We start from the raw sequence: 20,368 nt of genomic DNA on the forward strand, positions 1-20,368 counted from the left end.
AAAGTCCCAAAACTTCATTTAAGCAGCCACATAATTTTGCTCATGAATCATGGAACACCCCAGTTTCGGTTTTTCTATTTGCCGTTTGTCATGAACGCAGACTATATAAGTTTGAATAGTGGGCGGGGCTGTTACCATCAAAACAAGTTGGTATTGTTTGAAGAGAACTGCAACCAACTGTCAGTTCAGACCGAATCAAGAACCAAGCTCTGCTGAAACATGAAACTTTTTTCTGGGTTTTTGTAACATCTTCAGACTGAGAATGGCTCCTCAAACAGCTGGTAACATTGCATTTGACAAAATTCACATTTGTGCTTTATGGCAAGTAAGATATCATTTTACATGTGGGGATCTTGTTTTGATGTAGCTTAGAGTTTTCTACGCTATTACATTTACTTCCCCTCACAGCTTCCTTGCTTGTGTTTGTTCCAGAGAGGGTTTGTGGCAGTTATGGCAGCTTTGGAAGTCCCTTCAAAAAGACCAAGGAAACCACCAGTAGTTCACAGCCCTTTACTAAACCACAGATGAAGGTAATGTAGTATAAAAGTGAGGATATACTGATGACAAGCCTGTTTTAACCGATTCATTACTTGATTAGTCCATATGTAAATATTTTGTCATCAAGTAGTTACAAAAAAAAAGGTTGGGTAGTATTGGTCTACATTCCTTCTCATAGCATTGTTATCTGTGCAATCTTAGGCAATTATGTTTTTAGTCTCCTGGGACCAGCCGTTCAGCATACTTCTGTGGCAACTCTAGCCACCTGGCTGAGTGGTTAGGGAATCTGCCTAGTAATCAGAAGGTTGCTAGTTCGATTCCCGGCTATGCAAACCAAATGACGTTGTGTCCTTGGGCAAGGCACTTCACCCTACTTGCCTCGGGGGAATGTCCCTGTACTTACTGTAAGTCGCTCTGGATAAGAGCGTCTGCTAAATGACTAAATGTCTGCTAAACTCGATAGGTTAACTTTCAGGTGTGGTTACTAAGCTACCTAGGCAAATCAAGTAGTTTGCTTTATCATCAACAATCTCACTGCTGAGCAAATGGTCTACAGTGTTATCAACATTTACTGGAATGAGCAGTAGAATGTTTTTCTGTGTATAACATGTCTTCTGTATATAACATGTCTCTGTATTTTCAATATAACAGTTGATGGAATGTGTCAAGAGAAAAGTTCTCATGTTTTTGGTGAGGACAAAAAGAAAATGTATTTTCCTTGAATATCATAATAAATATCCTTTCATAAATCAGCAGACACTGTAAAGCCCTGACTGTTTACCCCCAGGGATACCAGGAGAAAGAAGATTTAACATTCGATGAATCTAAACTTATCATCAGAGGTCTATCAGATGAACTTAACAAGATTCTTCAGGTAGGTCAGTTCACAATGTTTTAAGACAGAGATTAGAGACAAGATCAGATCAACTGTCTTCCAAACCACGAGACAGTCCTAAATGGTCCTGTGTCGTTCTACACAGATCAGAGACTCATCACTGCTGACCAGAGCCTGTGAAGATGGATCTAGTATGGAGGAGAGACAAGACTGGATCCTGCACTGGGCTGACGAAGTAAAGCACTCACTGTTGCCAGAACAGGTTAGACACTGGCCTTGTGCCAGCATCCTTACTGTAAACACACCACTTAAGTTACCAGAACTTAACATGAACCAAAGTTTCATCCAGGTCACAAGTTATGCAGCTGATATGGAACTTACTCTTGTCTAAGTGGTTAGACAGGTTAGACTGTCTAACCACTTAGACACTCTAACCTAAGTGTCTAAGTGTATAATGCCAACTCACTATACCTCTAAGTTGATTTTGCTTGCTCAAGATATCTCAAATTATATAGTACTGCTAGGACAATGTTAATTCAACTACAAGACTATGTTGACTGTGTTGACTGTAAGTTCCATATCAGCTGCATAACTTGTGACCTGGATGAAACTTCGGTTTATTCCCAGATGAAAGAGGAACATAATCAAACCACAAATGATCAGATGCCAGATCAGGAACTCAGACTGAAGGAAGCCAGGAAGGTGCTGTCTGACTGGGCCTGGAACCTCAACACCAGGGAGCAGGTGAAATGAGCAGCACACACATGTTCATCATGTTGCAGAGTAAACTGTAGTGTAGAGAATCTCCCTGGTCTCATCCCATGTTGGTGTCCCTGCAGGATAAGGTGTGTCTGGGGGAGGATGTGTGTTCAGTGCTGCAGGACCTGGAGAGACTGTGGAAGAGAGGAACCCTTCCCAGCATGCTCCCTGTCATGGACTTCCTCATCTGGAGTTTGTTGCAGGAACATACAAATGAGGTGAGGCCTTCATGCAAACTCTAAACTCCCCAACTGTGGCATTCAGGATGATTAAAGACATGTCGTGGCATGAAGCTGACATTCAGTGGTTTTGTTTTCATTTTTTCAGGGCTCCATTTCCAAGCAGTGGCTCACAACCAAGCAGAGGTTTGGGAGCAGAGGTAGGTCTCAGAATGTGACACATCTAGAAGGAATTTGGTGTTATCTAAATCTAAAGTGTAACCAAATAAATATTGTTGTTTTTATCCATTTTAGTGACTCTGAATCACATTCCTGACTCAGGTGTGTACTCCTTTCTTGTCTAAAAAAACATTGTCTGCCATAAAAAAAAACAAAAAAACATCTAAATTTAGTTTTTGTCTTTCACAGTTTGGGACTGGATTTCTAAAGCATCAGGTAAGAAAACAAGAATGAAGATACATACTGGAGATAGCTTTCACAAGATAACGCCAAATAGTTTCAGCTAATAGTTTCTTTACCTACTCATTCGCCATCAACACATGCAAAGCAACTCTGACAATTTATGCTATGTATTAAAAATATGAATAGACTGATATTAACTTTATTTCATTGCATTGTAGATGACATCACACTGGATCCAGAAACAGCAAATCCAAGCCTCAAAGTGTCCAGGGACAGGAAAAGAGTGAAGATGGACACCATCATTGAGAGTAAACACAACCCCTGGGATGGATACAGCAGGACTCCTAGTCAGTACGATGGGTGGTGGTGTGTTCTGGGAGCACAGGGCTTTACCTCAGGCAGACATTACTGGGAGGTGGAGGTCAGAGGGAAGAATGAGTGGAGGATAGGAGTGGTCAGAGAGTCTGCTCCTCGAAAGGGATTTGTTAACCTCAACACAACAGCTGGTTACTGGACCCTCCGTCTGCAGCTGGGTCAGCTGATGGCCATGACCTCACCAGTCACTAAGCTGGAGCGGTCTGCACCCTGCAGGTTAGGGGTGTTCCTGGATATGGAGGAGGGGCAGGTCTCCTTCTATGATGCCCAGCAGAAACGTCACATCTACACCTTTGATGCTGACCTTGATGACGCAGGGAAGATTTACCCCGTGTTTGGCACCATTGAGACAGACAGGGAGATAAAGATTCTGTAAAATTGTAATGTCCCTTTTATCACATCTGACAGGAAACCACATATTTCTACACTTTCCCTCTACTTCCTCAACATGAGTGTAAGAGAAACCATCTGTAGAAGTAAACAAACTCATATTGTAGCTCCACTCCTGGTGAACAGAACACTTTGTACTGTAGTAAAAGGTCATGTCACTATTCAAACATTGGCAGTATATAGGCCTAATCTCTGTTCTGTTTATAGACTGAAACTTGGGTGTAGGTTCTGGGAACCACTGAGGTCACCACCCTGATTGTTAATAAATGCAGTGAAGGATAATCACAAGGCAGATAGTTATGATGACTGACAGCACCAGTCACTTGCCATGTTAACAATGCAGACAAACCTGTCAGATGACAAGGCAGAAGGGGAAATGGAGAAACTGCAAAACAACATGCACATCAAATATGTTCTCATGTAATAGACTAGAGCAGGGCTCTTCAATTAGTTTGGAGCTGGGGCCGGTTCTTGAAACTGAGGCAAAGTCAGGGGCCGGAGGATATGAGTAATCACGGTAACAAATAAAGAAATTACAACAACATACTGAAGGAGTCAATATATTATATTTTGTAAGTGCATATAACAACATATGCCCAAGAGGCCGCATAGGCCCAAGGATTCAAAAATCTTATATCATATTAACAGACAATTGGAGAAAATGCAATTAACTAACAAAAATTGAAGACTAAGGGCGGTGGGGGCCCCTGGGCTTGGGTCATTTTAGGGCCCTACCAACTATACATGACTTTAAATAGAACAAAATGATACATACACATATGTATTTAGAGATCATGATTCTGAACAAACAACTAAACAAAATAACATTATTTATGTGAATTGCTGAAGTCTATTTAAAATGTTTAATTCTGAATTATTAAAAAAACTTTGTTTGATTGCATGATTCAACTACTCAAATACTTCACTTGTTTCATGGATGAAGAAAAAACAATCAACAGTAAAATATTTCACAGCGAGTACAATAATTTGAAACCGTTACAACTAACCAACAAGAGCAACAAGTCTCTCAATACGAGTCATTGTGATCCTGGAGGAAACTAACATCAGGTCCAGCCAAGCATTCCTAAGTGCTGTTGTACTCCCGGAACAAGTGCGTCTTGAGCCTTTTATTGAAGGTGGGGAGACAGGCAGTGTCCCTGATGGAGGTGGGGAGTTGATTCCACGATTGGGGGGCCAGACAGGAGGGCCCTGGAGCCACAGGGGCCAAGGCCTGGGTTTGGAACAGGGCCAAGGCCTGGGTTTGGAACGGGGCCATGGCCTGGGTTTGGAACAGGGCCACGGCCTGGGTTTGGAACGGGGCCAAGGCCTGGGTTTGGAACAGGGCCACGGCCTGGGTTTGGAACGGGGCCACGGCCTGGGTTTGGAACGGGGCCAAGGCCTGGGTTTGGAACGGGGCCATGGCCTGGGTTTGGAACAGGGCCACGGCCTGGGTTTGGAACGGGGCCAAGGCCTGGGTTTGGAACAGGGCCACGGCCTGGGTTTGGAACGGGGCCAAGGCCTGGGTTTGGAACGGGGCCATGGCCTGGGTTTGGAACTGGGAACTAAGTGCTCAGACAACATTTATGCTGTACGACATGGACAACAAAGAATTTAGAATAGTCGACTATTCACCGATAAAACCTTATATTCTTGATTGAATCACAAATGTTCAAGTATTCAAAATTGTGATATGTAATTATTCTGCAGTCACATCAACAACAGTTATCCCTGTAGAGGTGGGGGAATGCTAGGATGTCTCAGAGACGCTCACAGTGAGGAGTTGTAACGCTTGATCTCAGTCCAGTCAGGGATAGCGTGTACGGCCAGACACTGACGCGTCTACACGTTCAAGTTCGGTGGGAGGGATTGTTGTTTTATCATAGGGTGAAGAAAACAAGTTGGTATTGTTTGAAGAGAACTGCAACCAAAAGCTCTGTCAGTTCAGACTGAACCAAGAACCAAGCTCTGCTGAAACCTCAAACCTTTTCTGGGTTTTTGCAACATCTTCAGCTTCTTAAACAGCTGGTAAGATTAAGTTTGATAAGATTCACATTTGCGCTTTATGGCAAATAAGATATAATTCTCTTTTTCATCAAGGAGATCTTGTTTTGATGTAGCTTTCAGTTTGCTCCTCTCCCTGCTCCCCTCCTCTTAACCAGTGATGAAGGGAATGTAGTGGAAAAGAGAGGATGTACTGATGAAAGGCTTCTTTTAACTGATTCATTACTTGATTAGTCCAAATGTAAATATTTTGTCATTAAATGGTTACAAAAAGGTGGGTATTATTGGTCTGACTACATTCCTTCACATGGCATTGTTACTTTGCAATCTTGGACGATCATGGTATCTGTTTTTGTCTCATGGAACCAACCGTAACACAGCATACGTCTGTGGCAACTTGATAGTTTTACTTTCAGATGTGATTACTAAGCTAACTTAGGATATTTAATAGTTAATACTTAATAATAATTCTCTGTATCATCAACTACGTATCTCACTGCTGAGCAAATATTGTGTTCAATAAACAGACTGTCAACAGCTTTAGATTTGACAGATTCACACACACACACACACACACACACATACTCACATACTTATGAAATGTTCCTACAGATGAACAGAAGCGTTTCATATGCTTTATGTAAGTGTGAGTCCGTTCCACCTGTATCTTACATACATATTTCATATGTATGAATACGCCTGTTTCATGTTAGTTGTATGAACATGTCATGCGTTTCATATGTGTCTATGTGAACGTTTCACGTGTGGATGTGTGTTTCATACGTGTTTGTGTAACAACTGTCTGAACTTGTTCCTAAAATGTCCTTCATATTCTGATGCTCCAAAATTGTGTATTTGACTAATTATATGCAAGCAATGAGATTTCATAACTTTTTCTGTTTGATGTTTAAGGTCTGAATAAATACAAACTTGGATTTAATGTGTCATTTTTCAGATGTTTACGTTTCCGGATCAATGGAGAACCACTTTCATTTTCAGGTGAATAGCATCTTCAGTCAGAGAGACAGTAGCTCTCCATTTAGCATTGTAGCTTCAAATCCTTGAAACACAACATACATTTTATTAGGACAAATTATACCAAACTTATGTCTAATTTATCTAGTGCTTTATGTAACATGCCATGTCACAACAGCAGTGCTAGTTTTATAAACATACTAATGCCACTTCTCTTGTTTCCAATATTTGTAGATACTCTTCCTGTTTCTCCACACTGGACTCTGTACTGGGTGTGGCCCAGCAGAGTACCTGAGAAGAGAGAAGTGCTGTCCCATGTGTCCCCCTGGTGAGTACCGGTGGAAGAACCAGGATTTCCTATGTGCTCATGTTAATCACAGTAGATTAGCTATTGCCTTGTCATATGTTCAAATGTTTTTTCATCCTCATTCATATATCTGTGTTCCTACTGTAACCTTCTGTGTTCTGATGACAGTCACAGGTGTATGATGTAGGATCCACCTGATTAAATAGCAAACACTTGTTGGCTTTTGTTTTTCCCCTTTGTACTATAAATTCTGTCCTGTGACCTTCATGCCTAGTACAGCTGTATGTCTGAACTGGACATTTTTATGTTGAGGTGCTAAATTCTCTCTCCAGTCAGCTGGTTGTCTAATATTAATAAATACAGAATCTAAATGGATAGTCACATAATTCTGTCCATCTCCACTGGGACATTCTTCCACACATCTTTCTGTATGTAAGGTGAATAACGTCCGTTAAATAACATAATGATATTGTATTCCCCAGGAAACCGTGTCCATGAACATTGCACTGAATTCACAACCACTCAATGCATTCCTTGTGCTGGCCCGACGTACCTTGACCAGCCTAATGGTCACTCAAGCTGCTTTCCATGTACAACCTGTGATCCAGGTAACTGCTTTTACCAGTTTCCATGTAGCTGAGGTGAGCTCTTCCTGATGTTAATAGTCATGTGTTTTCTCACAGGTACCGGTATGAAGGTAAAGCAGGGTTGCACATCCACATCAGATGCTGTGTGTGAACCACTTCAGGGATACTTTTGTAAATTACCATCTAACCAAGGATGTAAAGTTGCCCAGGAACACAGCAGATGTAAACCTGGACAATACATCAGTCGGCAAGGTTTGTCTCTTAGTCCCCTGTAATAATCATGACACATTCTTCTACAGCTCATCTATCTTTTGTCTATCTTTTCTCACTGGAGTGTAACATCTACATGTGCCAACTAAACAAGGTGTCTCCACGTGTTTATGCAGCAACATCATCCAAAGACACTGAATGTTCAGACTGTACTGGTGATACTTTTTCCACTGGATCATGGACATTCTGCAAACCACACACAAAGTAAGATGCACATGTACCGCCAAATACTGTACGTTACCTGCAGAATGTAAAACTCAGCCCAGAATGATTTGTTATTACTCATTACACTTGCAGGTGTGAATCACTGGACATGGTTCTACTCAGTCCTGGTAACCATTCATCAGATACTACTTGTGAAACATTGAAGTCTGGAGTCATTGTTAATGTAATTGCTGCAGTCCTTTTTGGAGCAATTTTTGGAGTCACTATGGGTGTCTATCATAGATTGATTGAGACATACATTTATGGATCCATTAGAATGAAACTCATCATAACACTACTTACAGCATGCATTATTGGATACATTGTGGGAGCCTTTATAAATTTGATTGTTGAAGCCAATGTGGTCAATTTTGGAATAATTTGTGGAGTCGGTTGCTTTGTTAAAAGGTATATCTGGTAAATTAAGTAAATGAAGGACTTGATGGTAATGGCCCTACCGCTAACTAATGGGGATCCCAGTAAACTTTCAAAGCTTTCGAATAAATTCAAAATGTGATAACTAATGTTGTCCAGAGGAGGGCAGCAGCATGTTTGAGGCTCATAGTCTGGTTGAACATAACAGGTTTGATCAGGTGTGGGATTTGTTTGATAATGCCTTATTATAGCGTGATTATAATTATTGGGTGCATTGGGTTCATCACTGTAGACTAATTGTATTTGTTGTATTTAACCCTTTTATTATAATAAACACATTTACACAGCATGGCATACAAGACATTTGAAACATTTCTTTAAAATCAATGACTTCACAGAAATTAGAAATCACTTAATGACCTAACCGCAACATGAGTCTCGGTCCGATTCCAAACCCCAAATCGCCCACCCTCTCCCAGACACCGCAGGGCCATGGAGCCACAGGGGCCGGGGCGGGTTTGGAACGGGGCCGAGGCCTGGGTGGGTTTGGAACGGGGCCGAGGCCTGGGTGGGTTTGGAACTGGGCCGAGGCCTGGGTGGGTTTGGAACTGGGCCGAGGCCTGGGTTTGGAACGGGGCCGAGGCCTGGGTTTGGAACGGGGCCGAGGCCTGGGTTTGGAACGGGGCCGAGGCCTGGGTGGGTTTGGAACGGGGCCCAGGCCTGGGTGGGTTTGGAACGGGGCCCAGGCCTGGGTTTGGAACGAGGCCGTCTCAGCGGCAGCCACACTCGTCCACCACCATGTCCTGGTAGTGTCTGAGCACCACGTTGTCGTTGTTGTCGTAGTAGAGCATGGAGACGGGGGACAGGCGGATTGGCACGCAGCAGGGCTGGGGGGTGCTGTGGGGCTCCAGGGAGTGCACCAGCGTCTGCAGGATGGCGTGGTTGGTGCCGTTCAGGCTCTCGCTGAGGGGGAACGGGCACTCCCCGTGGCAGTAGTTGGCCAGGTAGCCCTGCGGGGCGATGATCCAGTCCTGCCAGCCCACGTCCCTGAAGTCGATGTAGAGGCGGCGAGGCCGGCACACGGTGCTGGGCGTCACAGGGAGGTACACGGCGCTCCTCTTCCTCCGGGAGTGGCACTGGAGCGGGTTGAGGGACACCGACACCAGGGAGGCCTGGAGCTCCGGGAGGGTGGCGTCCGGCCCCAGGGGAAGAGCGTTGCCTGCCTGGTCGTGGGCGGCGTCCGGGAGATCCAAGGTGTAGGGCTGCAGTTCCAGCACCAGGCCGTAGTTGCGACCCGGTTGGCGCCAGATCTCCGCCAAGGCTGTGAGGTCCAGTTTGAGCCAGCCGGGCTGAGGATGCAGCCTGATCGACTGGGACAGAAGGAGTATGCGGTTGGCCTGGTGGTTCGCGCCCTTCAGGGTGGAACGGAGAACATGATACAGGGACACGCTGAGGGCCTTGGGGCCCAGGAGGAACCTCGGAGAACCAGATATGTCCCAGTGGAACTTGAGTTCCAGCTGAGCCAGGGAGAGCTGCTCCACGGGCTGGAGGATGGACATGTTGAAGAACACGTGCTTCTCCAAGCAGCCAGGACAGCCGTCACTCCACCTAGACACCACTCTGCCTGCAAGAGGGAATTCAAAACAAGGAAGGAATTAGGAATTTCTTAACTCATATTGAACCTTGCTGTCATCAACTAAAACGGACAATAAAATGTCCCTTGATACTGTTCGAGTATTATTGAAATGTATTTATAATTCAATCAGGAAACAGCACATCAATATCACCGAGCACAATAAAACTAAATAAAAGTGAGTGAAAGTCATAAAAAGGTTCCAAACACTTCCAAACCTCACCTTGGTCTTGGACAAACCGAACTATGTTCCCGCGTACTCCATACTCTGACACTACGCAAGGGTCGTTCTCGGTTAAAAGGAACTCGTTGTCTTTACCGCTACTCCTCTGGAACATTCTCCACAACACCGACGGAACCTGGCGGTGCTCGGAAGGTCTAGGTCGAACGGAGAGGCCCAACGAGTTTAAAAACAAGCGTTCTTGAGTCTTAATTTCTTCCACATTTGATGAGCCAGTCGCGCTCATTGACAAAATAAATAAAACCAACAACATATTTCGGCTGCGTGTATCGTCCCTCCACCATCTACCACAAATCTACAGTATCGGCGTGTATCTTGGTCCCTTTGAGGATGGCTCGACATGTCCCCTCCAGCCCACTTGATTGATCACCGGACGCTCTTGATTGACGCGCCAGTGCGCGCCTAGCAGGCTGGCCTGGCACTCAGGTGCGAGGAGAACTATGTTAATGAGCTACGGGCACCGATAAGCACAGCGTGCAAGACAACGTTTATGCTGTGCGATCTAGACGCCAAAGAATTTAGAAAAGTCGACTCAAGTTTTCACCGATAAAACCTTTATAATATTCTTAAATGAATCACAAATGTTCAATTCATTCCTAATTGTGATATAGTATGTAATTATTCTGTAGTAATAATCAGCCAAATAAACATTCCAAAAGATAAGACCACTGTCTTTATGTTGTGTGTGTGTGTGTGTGTGTGTGTGTGTGTGTGTGTGTGTGTGTGTGTGTGTGTGAGAGAGAGAGAGAGAGAGAGAGAGAGAGAGAGATGGAGAGAGAAGGAGAGGTGTGTGTGTGTGTATCTTAGTTCTTATCAGTGTTATCTGTCACTTAGCTATGCAGGAGAATTCTGGGATGTCGAAGGCATCAGTATCTGTGGCAATGCGAGCCTGGTACAGCAACCGCCCCACGACCCAAGGTTTCTAAGCAACAACTTTCAAAGTGTGTACCAATCTATCATTGAGCTTTATGCATGTACACACACCTACACACACATGCACACGAACACACACCAGACCGAAACCATAACTTTTTTTAAAGAAACAGACTGGTGTGGGGGAGACTGGGGTTGGTTGGCACAATGTTAAAATCCCATAGTTACTCAAAATGAAATGAACAATTTGAACATTTAATAGTACATTTTAAGCAATTAATCATTGAATAATATGTTTTATGCAATTCATTAGAAGGAATATATATTTTAACCCTAACCCTAATCCTCAGGATTAGGCAATAAGAATGAAGACCGGAATGTTGACAACAATGTTCTGATTAGACAACATTTAAAGGGACAGTAACCACAACAAGAGCCTAACAGTATCCCTCCTAGTAGCCCCCCTCCCCCATCACACGTATAATACATGTCTTACCACTTTTTTATTAAATGCCTATATCTTCAAAATCACCCACTCAAGTTTAACCCAACTTTGTGATGAAATGATGTTAGCCAGCTACCATCACTTATTACAGACTTTCAATTTTAAATAAAAATGTAACTGATTCCTATGTCTATTAACTACACATAAAACATTTCCAATATCTTTATCTGACACTGTTTTATAATACATTTAGTCCACAGACCACTTTTTTACTTATGATACTCTAAAAGTGAAAAGTTACCCTCACCAAAAAAGTTTGGGACTTTCAGATGTTTGAACATAATAGACGAGTGCAGATGCAGAAAGCAAACATTTTGATGTTACAATTAAAAAGGACCAAAAAAGCTGTTTGCCAACCAAACCCTGTTGCCAACCAATCTGGGTCTCCCCTAATGCCTGTGTGTGTGTGTGTGTGTGTGTCTGTGTGTGTGAGTGTGTGGGAGAGATGGGAGTGGGGGTAAGGATATGATTAAGTCATACTTCTCAGTTTTTTCTCTGCAGAAACTGGTAATCCCTCCACTCCTCTTCCGTCCTTCTAGAAAACACCGGAGCGGCAGCGAGCTCCTAGCTGAAGCACAGCTCAGAGATTTAACACATCCGAACATCACTTTCTTAAACCTAGAACTGCCTCAAGGACGCATGGCTTTCTGGTGAGTATGTACTTTGCGATTGTGTTTGTGTGAACAAATTCAGTTTAAGGTAAAATATTAATAAAATCGATAAATCAATATAAATTCAATTATACTGACAGTTCGGTTTGGAACTTAACCCAGTGTTTGTGATTCTGTCTTGGCCAGTTGGAAGGTGACCTTTTGGCTGGCTTGTAGTTGTGCCTTCACAACGCGTGTCTGGACCTTACCGGGCGACAGAGATGAACTCACCACAAACCCTGCCACCACACCTTCCACAAACCCTGCCACCACACCTTCCACAAACCCTCCTACCACACCTTCCACAGGCTCCTCACACACCACGGGTTCTCCAGACCAGACCAGGAGCACAGGACAGACAGCCAGGGCCAGTCCAACAGACAGGTGAGCTCCTCTCCAGTTCGATTACAACTACAGGATCATTTCAGGAAGGACTCTTGGTGTTACGTGTAGCAAAGGCTGTTTAAAATAACCCAGTAGATGAGTAGTCAAGCTGTGTTCAGATATTCTCCTGATCTCTGAGAACTGTTTGTGTGTGTAATGCTAGATGTATGGGTTTCCATGTAGAGAATCAAGGTTTCCCCAACTAAAACCATCTGTTACATTATTTTTAAGATGTTTTTTTTGCAGGGCATTGTAGACTTTTATTTTTTTTCTAATTGACTTTGTAGAGTGACAGGAAATGTAAGGAAGAGAGAGAGGGGATGACATGCAGCGAAGGGCCTGCACATACCTATCTGGTGATCCACCTACATTCCCTTCTGTAAGTTTAACAATTCTGCTTCCAGCCAGCTGGTGGAGCTCTCCACTCATGCAGAGACTGGCTCTGTTGCAACACCTCCAGTGACGACGTCTGTAAGTGGAACCACCATCCCGATATACACCTCCCCACCCCAGACTAGGTCATGGACCACAGGGAAGATCACCATCTGGAACATTCCTCGTATAGTCTCATCACCCAGGCCAACACTAGCCATGGTAACATCCTTCTTGTCAACACACCCAACGGCAACCCCTCACATGGCATACCCTGCTTCCACGGCAACCCCTCACATGGCACACCCAGCTGCCACGGCAACCTCTCACATGGCAGGCCCAGCTTCCACGGCAACCCCTCACATGGCAGGCCCAGCTTCCACGGCAACCCCTCACATGGCAGGCCCAGCTTCCACGGCAACCCCTCACATGGCAGGCCCAGCTTCCACGGCAACCCCTCACATGGCAGGCCCAGCTTCCACGGCAACCCCTCCTAAGGCAACATCACCCATGGAAACAATCCTGCCACAGCCAAGCCCCACCCCCAAGGGGGAGGAGCCTATGTGTGACTTCGACCCCTGCAGGCACCTGCAGAGGCCATGCCCAGAGGTGAGGAGGGCCAGGGGGCGGAGCTGCAGGTGCCCAGGCCACACCCTGCCCTCCGCCAACTCCCCCGCGGACCCCGTGGTGGCGCTGGCTGTGACCCACGTGCGCCCCCTGGAGGCCGGGGTGAGATGGTGCGCCCACTCCTCAGCTCTGACGGCGTTCGGCGTGTGGGTGTTCCGGCAGGATGGAAGCGTGTGCAGCAACAGCAGCGTGAGCTCCTGGGCCCGGCAGACGAGCGTGTTCGGGCTGGAGGCGGGACGGGGGTACAACGTGTGCGTGAGCTCTCAGAACGGCGCGAGGGTGTCGCACACGCGATGCGTGGCCGTGTCGACTCCGCTGGACGGCGGCGAGATCGCCTCGTACGCGCTGGCGGGAGGCTGCGCCGCTCTGCTGTTGACCGCGCTGGTGCTGAGTGTGTGTCTGTATAGACAGTGTCAGAGAGGCTCGGTGATGTGCACACACACACAGCTGGAGCCGGCGACACACACCCTCGATAACCCGCGCCTCATCAGCCTGGTGTCCATCCCTAACCCGGCCTACACACAGAACGACGAGCAGGCTGCTGCTCCATCAATACACACGGCCCACAAACACAGAACACAGTACGCCAGGGGGTGAAACACATACACTAATACACACAACGTTAATCATTCTCATAGCCATACTCTTTTCCTATTTTTGTCATATATCATTTGTTTAAAAAGATATTTCGTATATTTTGGATACCTGTGTAGTTTCCAACTTTAAACACTTTAAAACACATTCATTTAGCTTCACCTATAGCCTAAAACACCCAAACTTCTTGTTACTTCCAGAATGCTTCATATTTAAAGTAAAATTACCCCATAAATGTGGATGGTCACAGTAAAAAGAAAGTATAACTGCAAGTAGGCCTACCTACTAATCTGAATGCTTACAGGTAGCTATTGCTTACCACGTCCTAAGACTTTTTAATTAGTTCACATCTTGTGAAGCATGTGAGAGTAATTGTCTTTTCACTGGCCACAGAATGATCATGTAGTCTACTGGAGGTTATGGGCTGGTTCTCGTAGTAGGACCCTTCCTCCTCTTGGACTCAGGGCAAATATGATTGGAACAGTGAATCAGCCTTCAATTTCAGTTGGTCTTTTTTGTTTTAGTGAATTGCTTTCCCCACAGAATGTATCTGCAGAATGGGTTAATTTCTATATACATTCCAGACTTCACCCCATAATTGTCAGTCACAATTTGTCACAAATGTACAAATGACAATAAAACACATTGAACCTACATGTGATCCACAGGTGAACTGTGTGCAGGAACTGCAAGGGCGCATATTTGGTTTGAATGGGGGGGGGGGGGGGGGGTTGAAGTAACATCAAATTAATAAACCTTAAAACATGGTTGTTGTTTGAATATATACAGTACCAGTCAAAAAATGTGTCCAAACTTTTGACTGGTACTGTATATACTGTGGCATCAGGAGAGGACGTGTGGTGGAGGGGCGTGGCTACCCGGGCCCAAGATGGCTGCCGAGGGGACTACACCTCCCAGAAGGCACCACGCCACCAGGTGCACTCTGCAAAGAGAGGTCAACGCCAGAAGAACTTTGAGTTGAAGATATCTGGTAGGATCCAATCCGAGGAGCAAGTTTTTGTGTTCAACATAACTTTTGTTTTGCAAAGTTATTTTGTTGGTAAATAAACAGGATTCCTTCTTTTGAACCCACTTTTGCCTGCTCTGTCCGGTTTTTAAGCACTGCCCTACACCCCGCACAGTGGCCTAGCCTCTCATGATACCACAATATATATACACACAGTATATATAAAATATATCCACCCACAAAGTACAACCATGAGGAGCTGTATAATTGTGGTGTGCTTGCCTTCGGCGCAACCAAGCAAAATAGGGCCGTAATATGCTTTGAAAGTACTATAGAACAATGGTTTGGTTTCACAAAAAAAATTATTTCTTTGTGACAGATTTATTTTTCTCAAAATAAATTGACTTCAATAAGTGCAGTGGGATAATTGTTACTTAGTTGGTGAATTTCCATTTGTAAGTGAGATTTCTGAAACTGGAGTTCTTCCTGTATGTCTGTCTGTCTGTATGCGTGCGTCCCAATACAATTTAAGATGCTCTGTTTATGTTTTATGTTGGGGGGCTATTATGACCCACAACCTTCAGCTCAGCAGAACATACAATCAGCTGAACTACCTGCAAACTACAGACATTACAGAGTAACAGTTGAGCAAAAGTTCAAGATGCAATGTTATAATGAGATAGTATGCCTCTACTGTATGCACACTGCAAGCAACAGTATATTAATCAGAGCTATGATTTACGTCTGTGGTTTGACCTCACCAGACCTCACCAGATCATAGGCCTGCTTGGGATCTGGTCATGTGAATGTTAAAAGTCTATGTACAGAGAAAACAACAAATCAAACAACAAATCAAACTAAATCCATTTCAATATAAACACCTATTTATTATATGTATTACATACTCCTGATCAATCCAGTTGACTTACAATTTACATATTTAACATACAGTGCAAAAACAGACAAAGACCTTGTACAAAAGTGCAAAAGACTGATAGGAAAATACAAGTTAGCCAAATAAAAGCAAATGTATTTATTTAGCCATTTTTACAAGTAATTAGAATCAGCATCTGGTTTGTTGATAAATTTGGAATTTGCTTTGGTAGGTTGTTGCATAACAATAAACATAGTAAAGTAAACATGTAAATAAATATAAAAACAAGTACTGTAAATAAAGGCATGAAAATACAAATTTAACATTTACAATAAGACGAAATCTAATAAAGTAAAAATAAATAGTTACTTAAATAAAAGGGCTGTACAGTTGTACAGTCTATGAGGTTTAAAGATAACCCAGTAGATGAGTAGTGCAATTTCACAGTGGACTTTACATACCCCATATAACATTAACTATTTTTAAATAAAAATGTAAAAATCCAGAAACGTGTAACAGTTTTCCCTGATTTCCCTAACATTAGTTATTTGTAGTTTACATTCAGTCATTTTTAGCAGACACTCTTATCCAAAGCAACTTAAAGTAAGTTGCTTTAAGGCAGAGTTCTTCCTGTATGTCTGTCTGTCTGTATGCGTGCGTCCCAATACAATTTAAGATGCTCTGTTTATGTTTTATGTTGGGGGGCTATTATGACCCACAACCTTCAGCTCAGCAGAACATACAATCAGCTGAACTACCTGCAAACTACAGACATTACAGAGTAACAGTTGAGCAAAAGTTCAAGATGCAATGTTATAATGAGATAGTATGCCTCTACTGTATGCACACTGCAAGCAACAGTATATTAATCAGAGCTATGATTTACGTCTGTGGTTTGACCTCACCAGACCTCACCAGATCATAGGCCTGCTTGGGATCTGGTCATGTGAATGTTGAAAGTCTATGTACAGAGAAAACAACAAATCATTACGGGTGGAGGGGATATAGGGCATATTATTGTTGTTAAAACTTAAGAGAGAACTCAAGGCAAAAAGCCACCTTCAACAAAACAGTTCCTGGAAAGCTGAGATAAAGCTTAATTGAAATCTGAATACAGATAATGAAGTACTACCTTTTTATTATTGATTAAAAAAAATATTGTTTTGTTAAGTTACTTTTGCAGGGCTGTAAAGTTATGAAAGTTAACATGTTGTATACTTATCACAGGTACGGCCACAAATACGAAGATCATGAACTACAACCTCCCACGGGAGTGCATCCGCAACTACTTCCCCACACGCAAGTGCTTCGTGTTCCCGATCCCTACTTCCTCTGCAAACATGTCCTGACTGGAGTCCATAGATGAGAAGGAGCTCTGCCAAGGCTTCAGGGAGACCGCAGACACTTTCTGCAACTACATTTTCCAGATGAGCCGCGTGAAAACTGTCAAAGGGGGTGTAGAAGTTACTGGTAGAAGTAAGTCAGATAAGCTAGCTACTACAGCACAACATACATAGTCAATAGAAAATTCAATCAGTTGAGCTACTCTAAGACAATTAATGCAATACACATTCAAGAATATGTCAGTCTGAAATATCGGTCAATGCTTGCAGTGCTTGGCCACTTGGTCAAGATGTATGTGGAGACCATCTCCCAGGGAAAAGTTCCCTGTCTGGAGAACGTGGTGCTGGCCATGGCCCAGATAGAGAACCAGGCAGCGGTGGAGGAGGGGCTGAAGCTGTACCAGAGCTGCATGGAGCCGCTGAAGACCCGGTTCCCAGTGGACATGGACCAGATGTCAGATCAACACCAACGTGCTGACCAGCAGGCCACCCAAGAGTTCATGAACCGTTCCTTTAAAGACGAAAATGGGGATTTCAGGGAAATCCTGCACGTAAGAGCAATGCAAAATGATTATTGCTTAGATAAACTACAATACAATGTGTGTACTTTAGTTGTGGTTGTTTTGTTCTTGTCTGACCTCTTCCAGAATGGTATTACGAAGCACTACGAGGAACTTCTGACCCAAAATGGGGAAGCCTCAGAGAAGAAGTGTCAGGATCTGCTGAGGGATCTCTCCGCTCCGGTCTCACAGAAGATCCAGGACGGGTTCTTTGCCAAACCAGGTGGCTACGAGCTTTACTGTGATCTCCACGACAATTTGGTGGCACAGTATCGTTCCACACCTAACAAAGGAATCCAGGTAAGAATGTGAATCCCTGTGTGGAAAATATGAAAAAGCGATACCTTAAACTCTCCTTTGTGATATGCTTCATAGGAACTTGAGCTTATCACCGTTTATCATGGGACTGTACCACAATATTTATTCAGATTTTTAAATGATCGTTAAAGCAGCTTGCTCATGTCTGGTCTCTGCAGGCTGAGGAGGTTCTGGAGCGGTTCCTGAAGGAGAAGAGTGTTGAGTCCAACTCCATCTTACAAGCTGACCAGAAACTTACTGACAGCGAGAAGAGGATCCATGGTAAGACCTTTGCCGCTGAGTTTGGGGCCACAACAAGGAAGTTTCCAAACCAAACCAAAGTTTAATTCTCAATCTGAAACTAGCCTGCATAGGAACTGTCATCCAATGAGATGTTCATCAGGAATGATGTGAGCAAAATGAATGTTTCAGCGTATCATTTTACAGTTTTGCTTTTATGCTGTGTTCTTTAGCTTACTTTAACTGCGATGGTCAACGTAAATGTTTTCTTTCTGGATTCCACCAGAGGAGAAGGAGAAAGCTGCTTTGCTGGAGCAGGAGAAGAAAGCTACAGAGAAGAAATATGAAGAGATGGAGCTCAAAATGGAGGACGATCGCAGGAGCCAGGAGGAGAAGATGAAGAAGATGGAGCAGAAAATGAATGAGGAGTTTAGCCAACAGCAGAAGGAGTTCAACATGGCTTTAGAATGTAAGCTGAGGCAGCAGAGGGATCTTCTAGAGAAGGGTCACAAGGAGAAGGCTGACGCAATGGGGATGGAAATAACAGGGTTAAAACAGGAGGTATCCGGGCTGAAGGGCTAGGTTTATGAAACCCATTCAGGCGGTGAAAAAAAAATGTGTTATTTCCTAAAAGCCATATAGGAGGCAGCACCATAGGGTCATCTCCTGCATGTCTTCTCTGCTCTCTCTTCCTCCTCTCTCTGTCATTCTTTCACTGTCTCTGTCGAATAACTAGAGCTGAAAAATCAAAATAAATGTAAGTTAAGATGAATGTTAGAATGTTAAGATTGCAGTTGATGTTCCAGACATTATCTGCCAATATAAGGCAAGTACACCCATTGTTTGTGCTGTTTTACATGTGTAGCCTTTGTGAATTGGCTAAACTGACTCCTCAAGTATACAGACCACCCGTGCCTGCTGCTGACTGCTAGCCTGTCTGTTACTGCAACGTCATGGAGATGAGACTTGAATCCATTACAGATTTAAGACAACAAATGTCAACAGTCTTTTGTCACATTTAATGTAATTTCTTCATTGTCTTTACCTATGTTTGAGTTGCAGTAATATCTTGACGCAAATTCACATAATTTCCATTTTGTTTTTGAATGTTTCTTGGAATACCAATAATTGTGACATGCATATTTTTTAATAACAATTACAAAATATATTTATTGGTAACTATTGTGTCTTTTAACATGAACTCAAGAAAATATTGACCTTTTAGGGTGCTAAAACGTTTTATTTATTTATTTATTTATTTGTATCCATGACAATCCTAAGAAGATCAATCAAGTTTGATGGAATTCTAAACCATTGTCACAACAAATGAATCACAATGTTGAACGTTCCATTCTAAAGTTGCCATGAATTTGACCAAACAGAGCAGAAATCATTGACACAACGACAAGCATTGGGGCTTTACAATTACAATTACCGAAACAAGAAAAGACAAACCTACAAATTTGTTGTTTACTGCAAGGAAAATTTACGTCTACAATAAAGTTATAGCCCACAGTATGTACAAAATAATGTACTTAGTAAAAACTGTATATTCATGATGTTTGGAGTCTCAACAGGAGACCAGTCTCCCGTAGTGGGTTGTTTCTATCCTCAAAAACTGTATATTTATAAACAAATTATTAGATATAATCTAAAAACATAATATATCCAAACCTGAACGCAAATCTGTCTCCCTGTAGTCTTTATTTTTTTGTTAATCCGTCCACACAGAACTATACATGAACTTCCTGAATTTCCCCACGGGATTAATAAAGTATACATCTATCTACAGCCATGAATTGGGATCTTCCCACCATTAATCCAGATGCTCCTGTGAAGTTCATGGAACTGTACAGCTTTTTAATGTCTGGATGAGGTAAGATTGTGGTATTAAACCAAAAACCAAATGCAACTGTATCACTGTGCTTGATATAGTGGCATTATATCTATGATGATTGGCGTAGACATTGACACAACTATCTCCCAGAAAACAACCATGAGGCGATTCATGTCCTTCCTGGAGCAGGGAGTGGTTTCATCCTCTGTTACTC

The 20,368-nt window shown here is 43.3% G+C and overlaps 5 protein-coding genes across 9 annotated transcripts; 4 read left to right on the forward strand and 1 right to left on the reverse strand.

Annotated features, from left to right (window-relative positions):
- The first annotated feature begins 125 nt into the window (after nucleotides 1-125).
- Nucleotides 126-3,971, forward strand: LOC134017129 (butyrophilin subfamily 3 member A1-like). Of its 4 annotated transcripts, none has more exons than XM_062456477.1 (11): nucleotides 126-281; nucleotides 433-530; nucleotides 1,150-1,188; nucleotides 1,286-1,372; nucleotides 1,479-1,595; nucleotides 1,961-2,077; nucleotides 2,173-2,310; nucleotides 2,420-2,471; nucleotides 2,566-2,592; nucleotides 2,680-2,706; nucleotides 2,892-3,971. In XM_062456477.1, exons 1-11 carry the CDS (start codon nucleotides 263-265, stop codon nucleotides 3,422-3,424), a joined length of 1,254 nt encoding a protein of 417 aa, XP_062312461.1. In that variant the 5' UTR covers nucleotides 126-262; the 3' UTR covers nucleotides 3,425-3,971. The 4 variants fall into 4 exon arrangements, with proteins under 4 accessions (XP_062312461.1, XP_062312463.1, XP_062312460.1 ...); XM_062456476.1 differs by having other exon boundaries at nucleotides 155-281; nucleotides 409-530; XM_062456479.1 differs by lacking the exon at nucleotides 1,150-1,188.
- An 876-nt stretch (nucleotides 3,972-4,847) lies between these two features.
- LOC134017133 (tumor necrosis factor receptor superfamily member 14-like) lies at nucleotides 4,848-8,525 on the forward strand. Of its 2 annotated transcripts, none has more exons than XM_062456485.1 (7): nucleotides 4,848-5,463; nucleotides 6,395-6,438; nucleotides 6,649-6,742; nucleotides 7,204-7,329; nucleotides 7,405-7,560; nucleotides 7,695-7,782; nucleotides 7,876-8,525. In XM_062456485.1, exons 2-7 carry the CDS (start codon nucleotides 6,415-6,417, stop codon nucleotides 8,201-8,203), a joined length of 816 nt encoding a protein of 271 aa, XP_062312469.1. In that variant the 5' UTR covers nucleotides 4,848-5,463; nucleotides 6,395-6,414; the 3' UTR covers nucleotides 8,204-8,525. The 2 variants fall into 2 exon arrangements, with proteins under 2 accessions (XP_062312469.1, XP_062312468.1); XM_062456484.1 differs by lacking the exon at nucleotides 4,848-5,463 and adding an exon at nucleotides 5,602-6,079.
- A 50-nt stretch (nucleotides 8,526-8,575) lies between these two features.
- On the reverse strand, nucleotides 8,576-10,482 carry gdf3 (growth differentiation factor 3). Its single transcript, XM_062456480.1, has 2 exons — nucleotides 10,014-10,482; nucleotides 8,576-9,781 (listed from the first exon to the last, which is right to left on the reverse strand). Exons 1-2 carry the CDS (start codon nucleotides 10,282-10,284, stop codon nucleotides 8,928-8,930), a joined length of 1,125 nt encoding a protein of 374 aa, XP_062312464.1. The 5' UTR covers nucleotides 10,285-10,482; the 3' UTR covers nucleotides 8,576-8,927.
- Nucleotides 10,483-11,920: 1,438 nt separating this feature from the next.
- LOC134017126 (mucin-2-like) lies at nucleotides 11,921-14,684 on the forward strand. The gene is made up of 3 exons (XM_062456472.1): nucleotides 11,921-12,059; nucleotides 12,207-12,443; nucleotides 12,848-14,684. The coding sequence occupies exons 1-3, from the start codon at nucleotides 12,049-12,051 to the stop codon at nucleotides 14,037-14,039; spliced, it is 1,440 nt and encodes a 479-aa protein (XP_062312456.1). The 5' UTR covers nucleotides 11,921-12,048; the 3' UTR covers nucleotides 14,040-14,684.
- A 2,535-nt stretch (nucleotides 14,685-17,219) lies between these two features.
- On the forward strand, nucleotides 17,220-18,899 carry LOC134017131 (guanylate-binding protein 1-like). The gene is made up of 4 exons (XM_062456481.1): nucleotides 17,220-17,353; nucleotides 17,491-18,080; nucleotides 18,257-18,359; nucleotides 18,604-18,899. Exons 1-4 carry the CDS (start codon nucleotides 17,305-17,307, stop codon nucleotides 18,897-18,899), a joined length of 1,038 nt encoding a protein of 345 aa, XP_062312465.1. The 5' UTR covers nucleotides 17,220-17,304.
- Nucleotides 18,900-20,368: the final 1,469 nt, after the last annotated feature.

This window comes from Osmerus eperlanus, chromosome 3 (assembly GCF_963692335.1).
Source record: "Osmerus eperlanus chromosome 3, fOsmEpe2.1, whole genome shotgun sequence".
Lineage (NCBI taxonomy): Eukaryota > Metazoa > Chordata > Actinopteri > Osmeriformes > Osmeridae > Osmerus > Osmerus eperlanus.

What these genes read in the sequence shown, in the direction of transcription:
- LOC134017129 (XM_062456476.1), top strand. An exon ending in ACTCACTGTTGCCAGAACAG is followed by an intron (nt 1,596 to 1,960) that starts GTTAGACACTGG and finishes GTTTATTCCCAG; the next exon opens with ATGAAAGAGGAACATAATCA. An exon ending in GCAGAGGTTTGGGAGCAGAG is followed by an intron (nt 2,472 to 2,565) that starts GTAGGTCTCAGA and finishes TATCCATTTTAG; the next exon opens with TGACTCTGAATCACATTCCT.
- LOC134017131 (XM_062456481.1), top strand. Translation starts at nt 17,305, where the DNA reads ATGAGCCGCGTGAAAACTGTCAAAGGGGGTGTAGAAGTTACTGGTAGA. An exon ending in TGTAGAAGTTACTGGTAGAA is followed by an intron (nt 17,354 to 17,490) that starts GTAAGTCAGATA and finishes CAATGCTTGCAG; the next exon opens with TGCTTGGCCACTTGGTCAAG. An exon ending in CACCTAACAAAGGAATCCAG is followed by an intron (nt 18,081 to 18,256) that starts GTAAGAATGTGA and finishes TGGTCTCTGCAG; the next exon opens with GCTGAGGAGGTTCTGGAGCG.
- LOC134017126 (XM_062456472.1), top strand. An exon ending in AGGGCCAGTCCAACAGACAG is followed by an intron (nt 12,444 to 12,847) that starts GTGAGCTCCTCT and finishes TTCTGCTTCCAG; the next exon opens with CCAGCTGGTGGAGCTCTCCA.
- LOC134017133 (XM_062456484.1), top strand. Translation starts at nt 6,040, where the DNA reads ATGTTCCTACAGATGAACAGAAGCGTTTCATATGCTTTAT. An exon ending in CTGTCCCATGTGTCCCCCTG is followed by an intron (nt 6,743 to 7,203) that starts GTGAGTACCGGT and finishes TGTATTCCCCAG; the next exon opens with GAAACCGTGTCCATGAACAT. An exon ending in ACAATACATCAGTCGGCAAG is followed by an intron (nt 7,561 to 7,694) that starts GTTTGTCTCTTA and finishes GTGTTTATGCAG; the next exon opens with CAACATCATCCAAAGACACT.
- gdf3 (XM_062456480.1), bottom strand. Translation starts at nt 10,284, where the DNA reads ATGTTGTTGGTTTTATTTATTTTGTCAATGAGCGCGACTGGCTCATCA. An exon ending in TCGGTTTGTCCAAGACCAAG is followed by an intron (nt 9,782 to 10,013) that starts GTGAGGTTTGGA and finishes TCCCTCTTGCAG; the next exon opens with GCAGAGTGGTGTCTAGGTGG.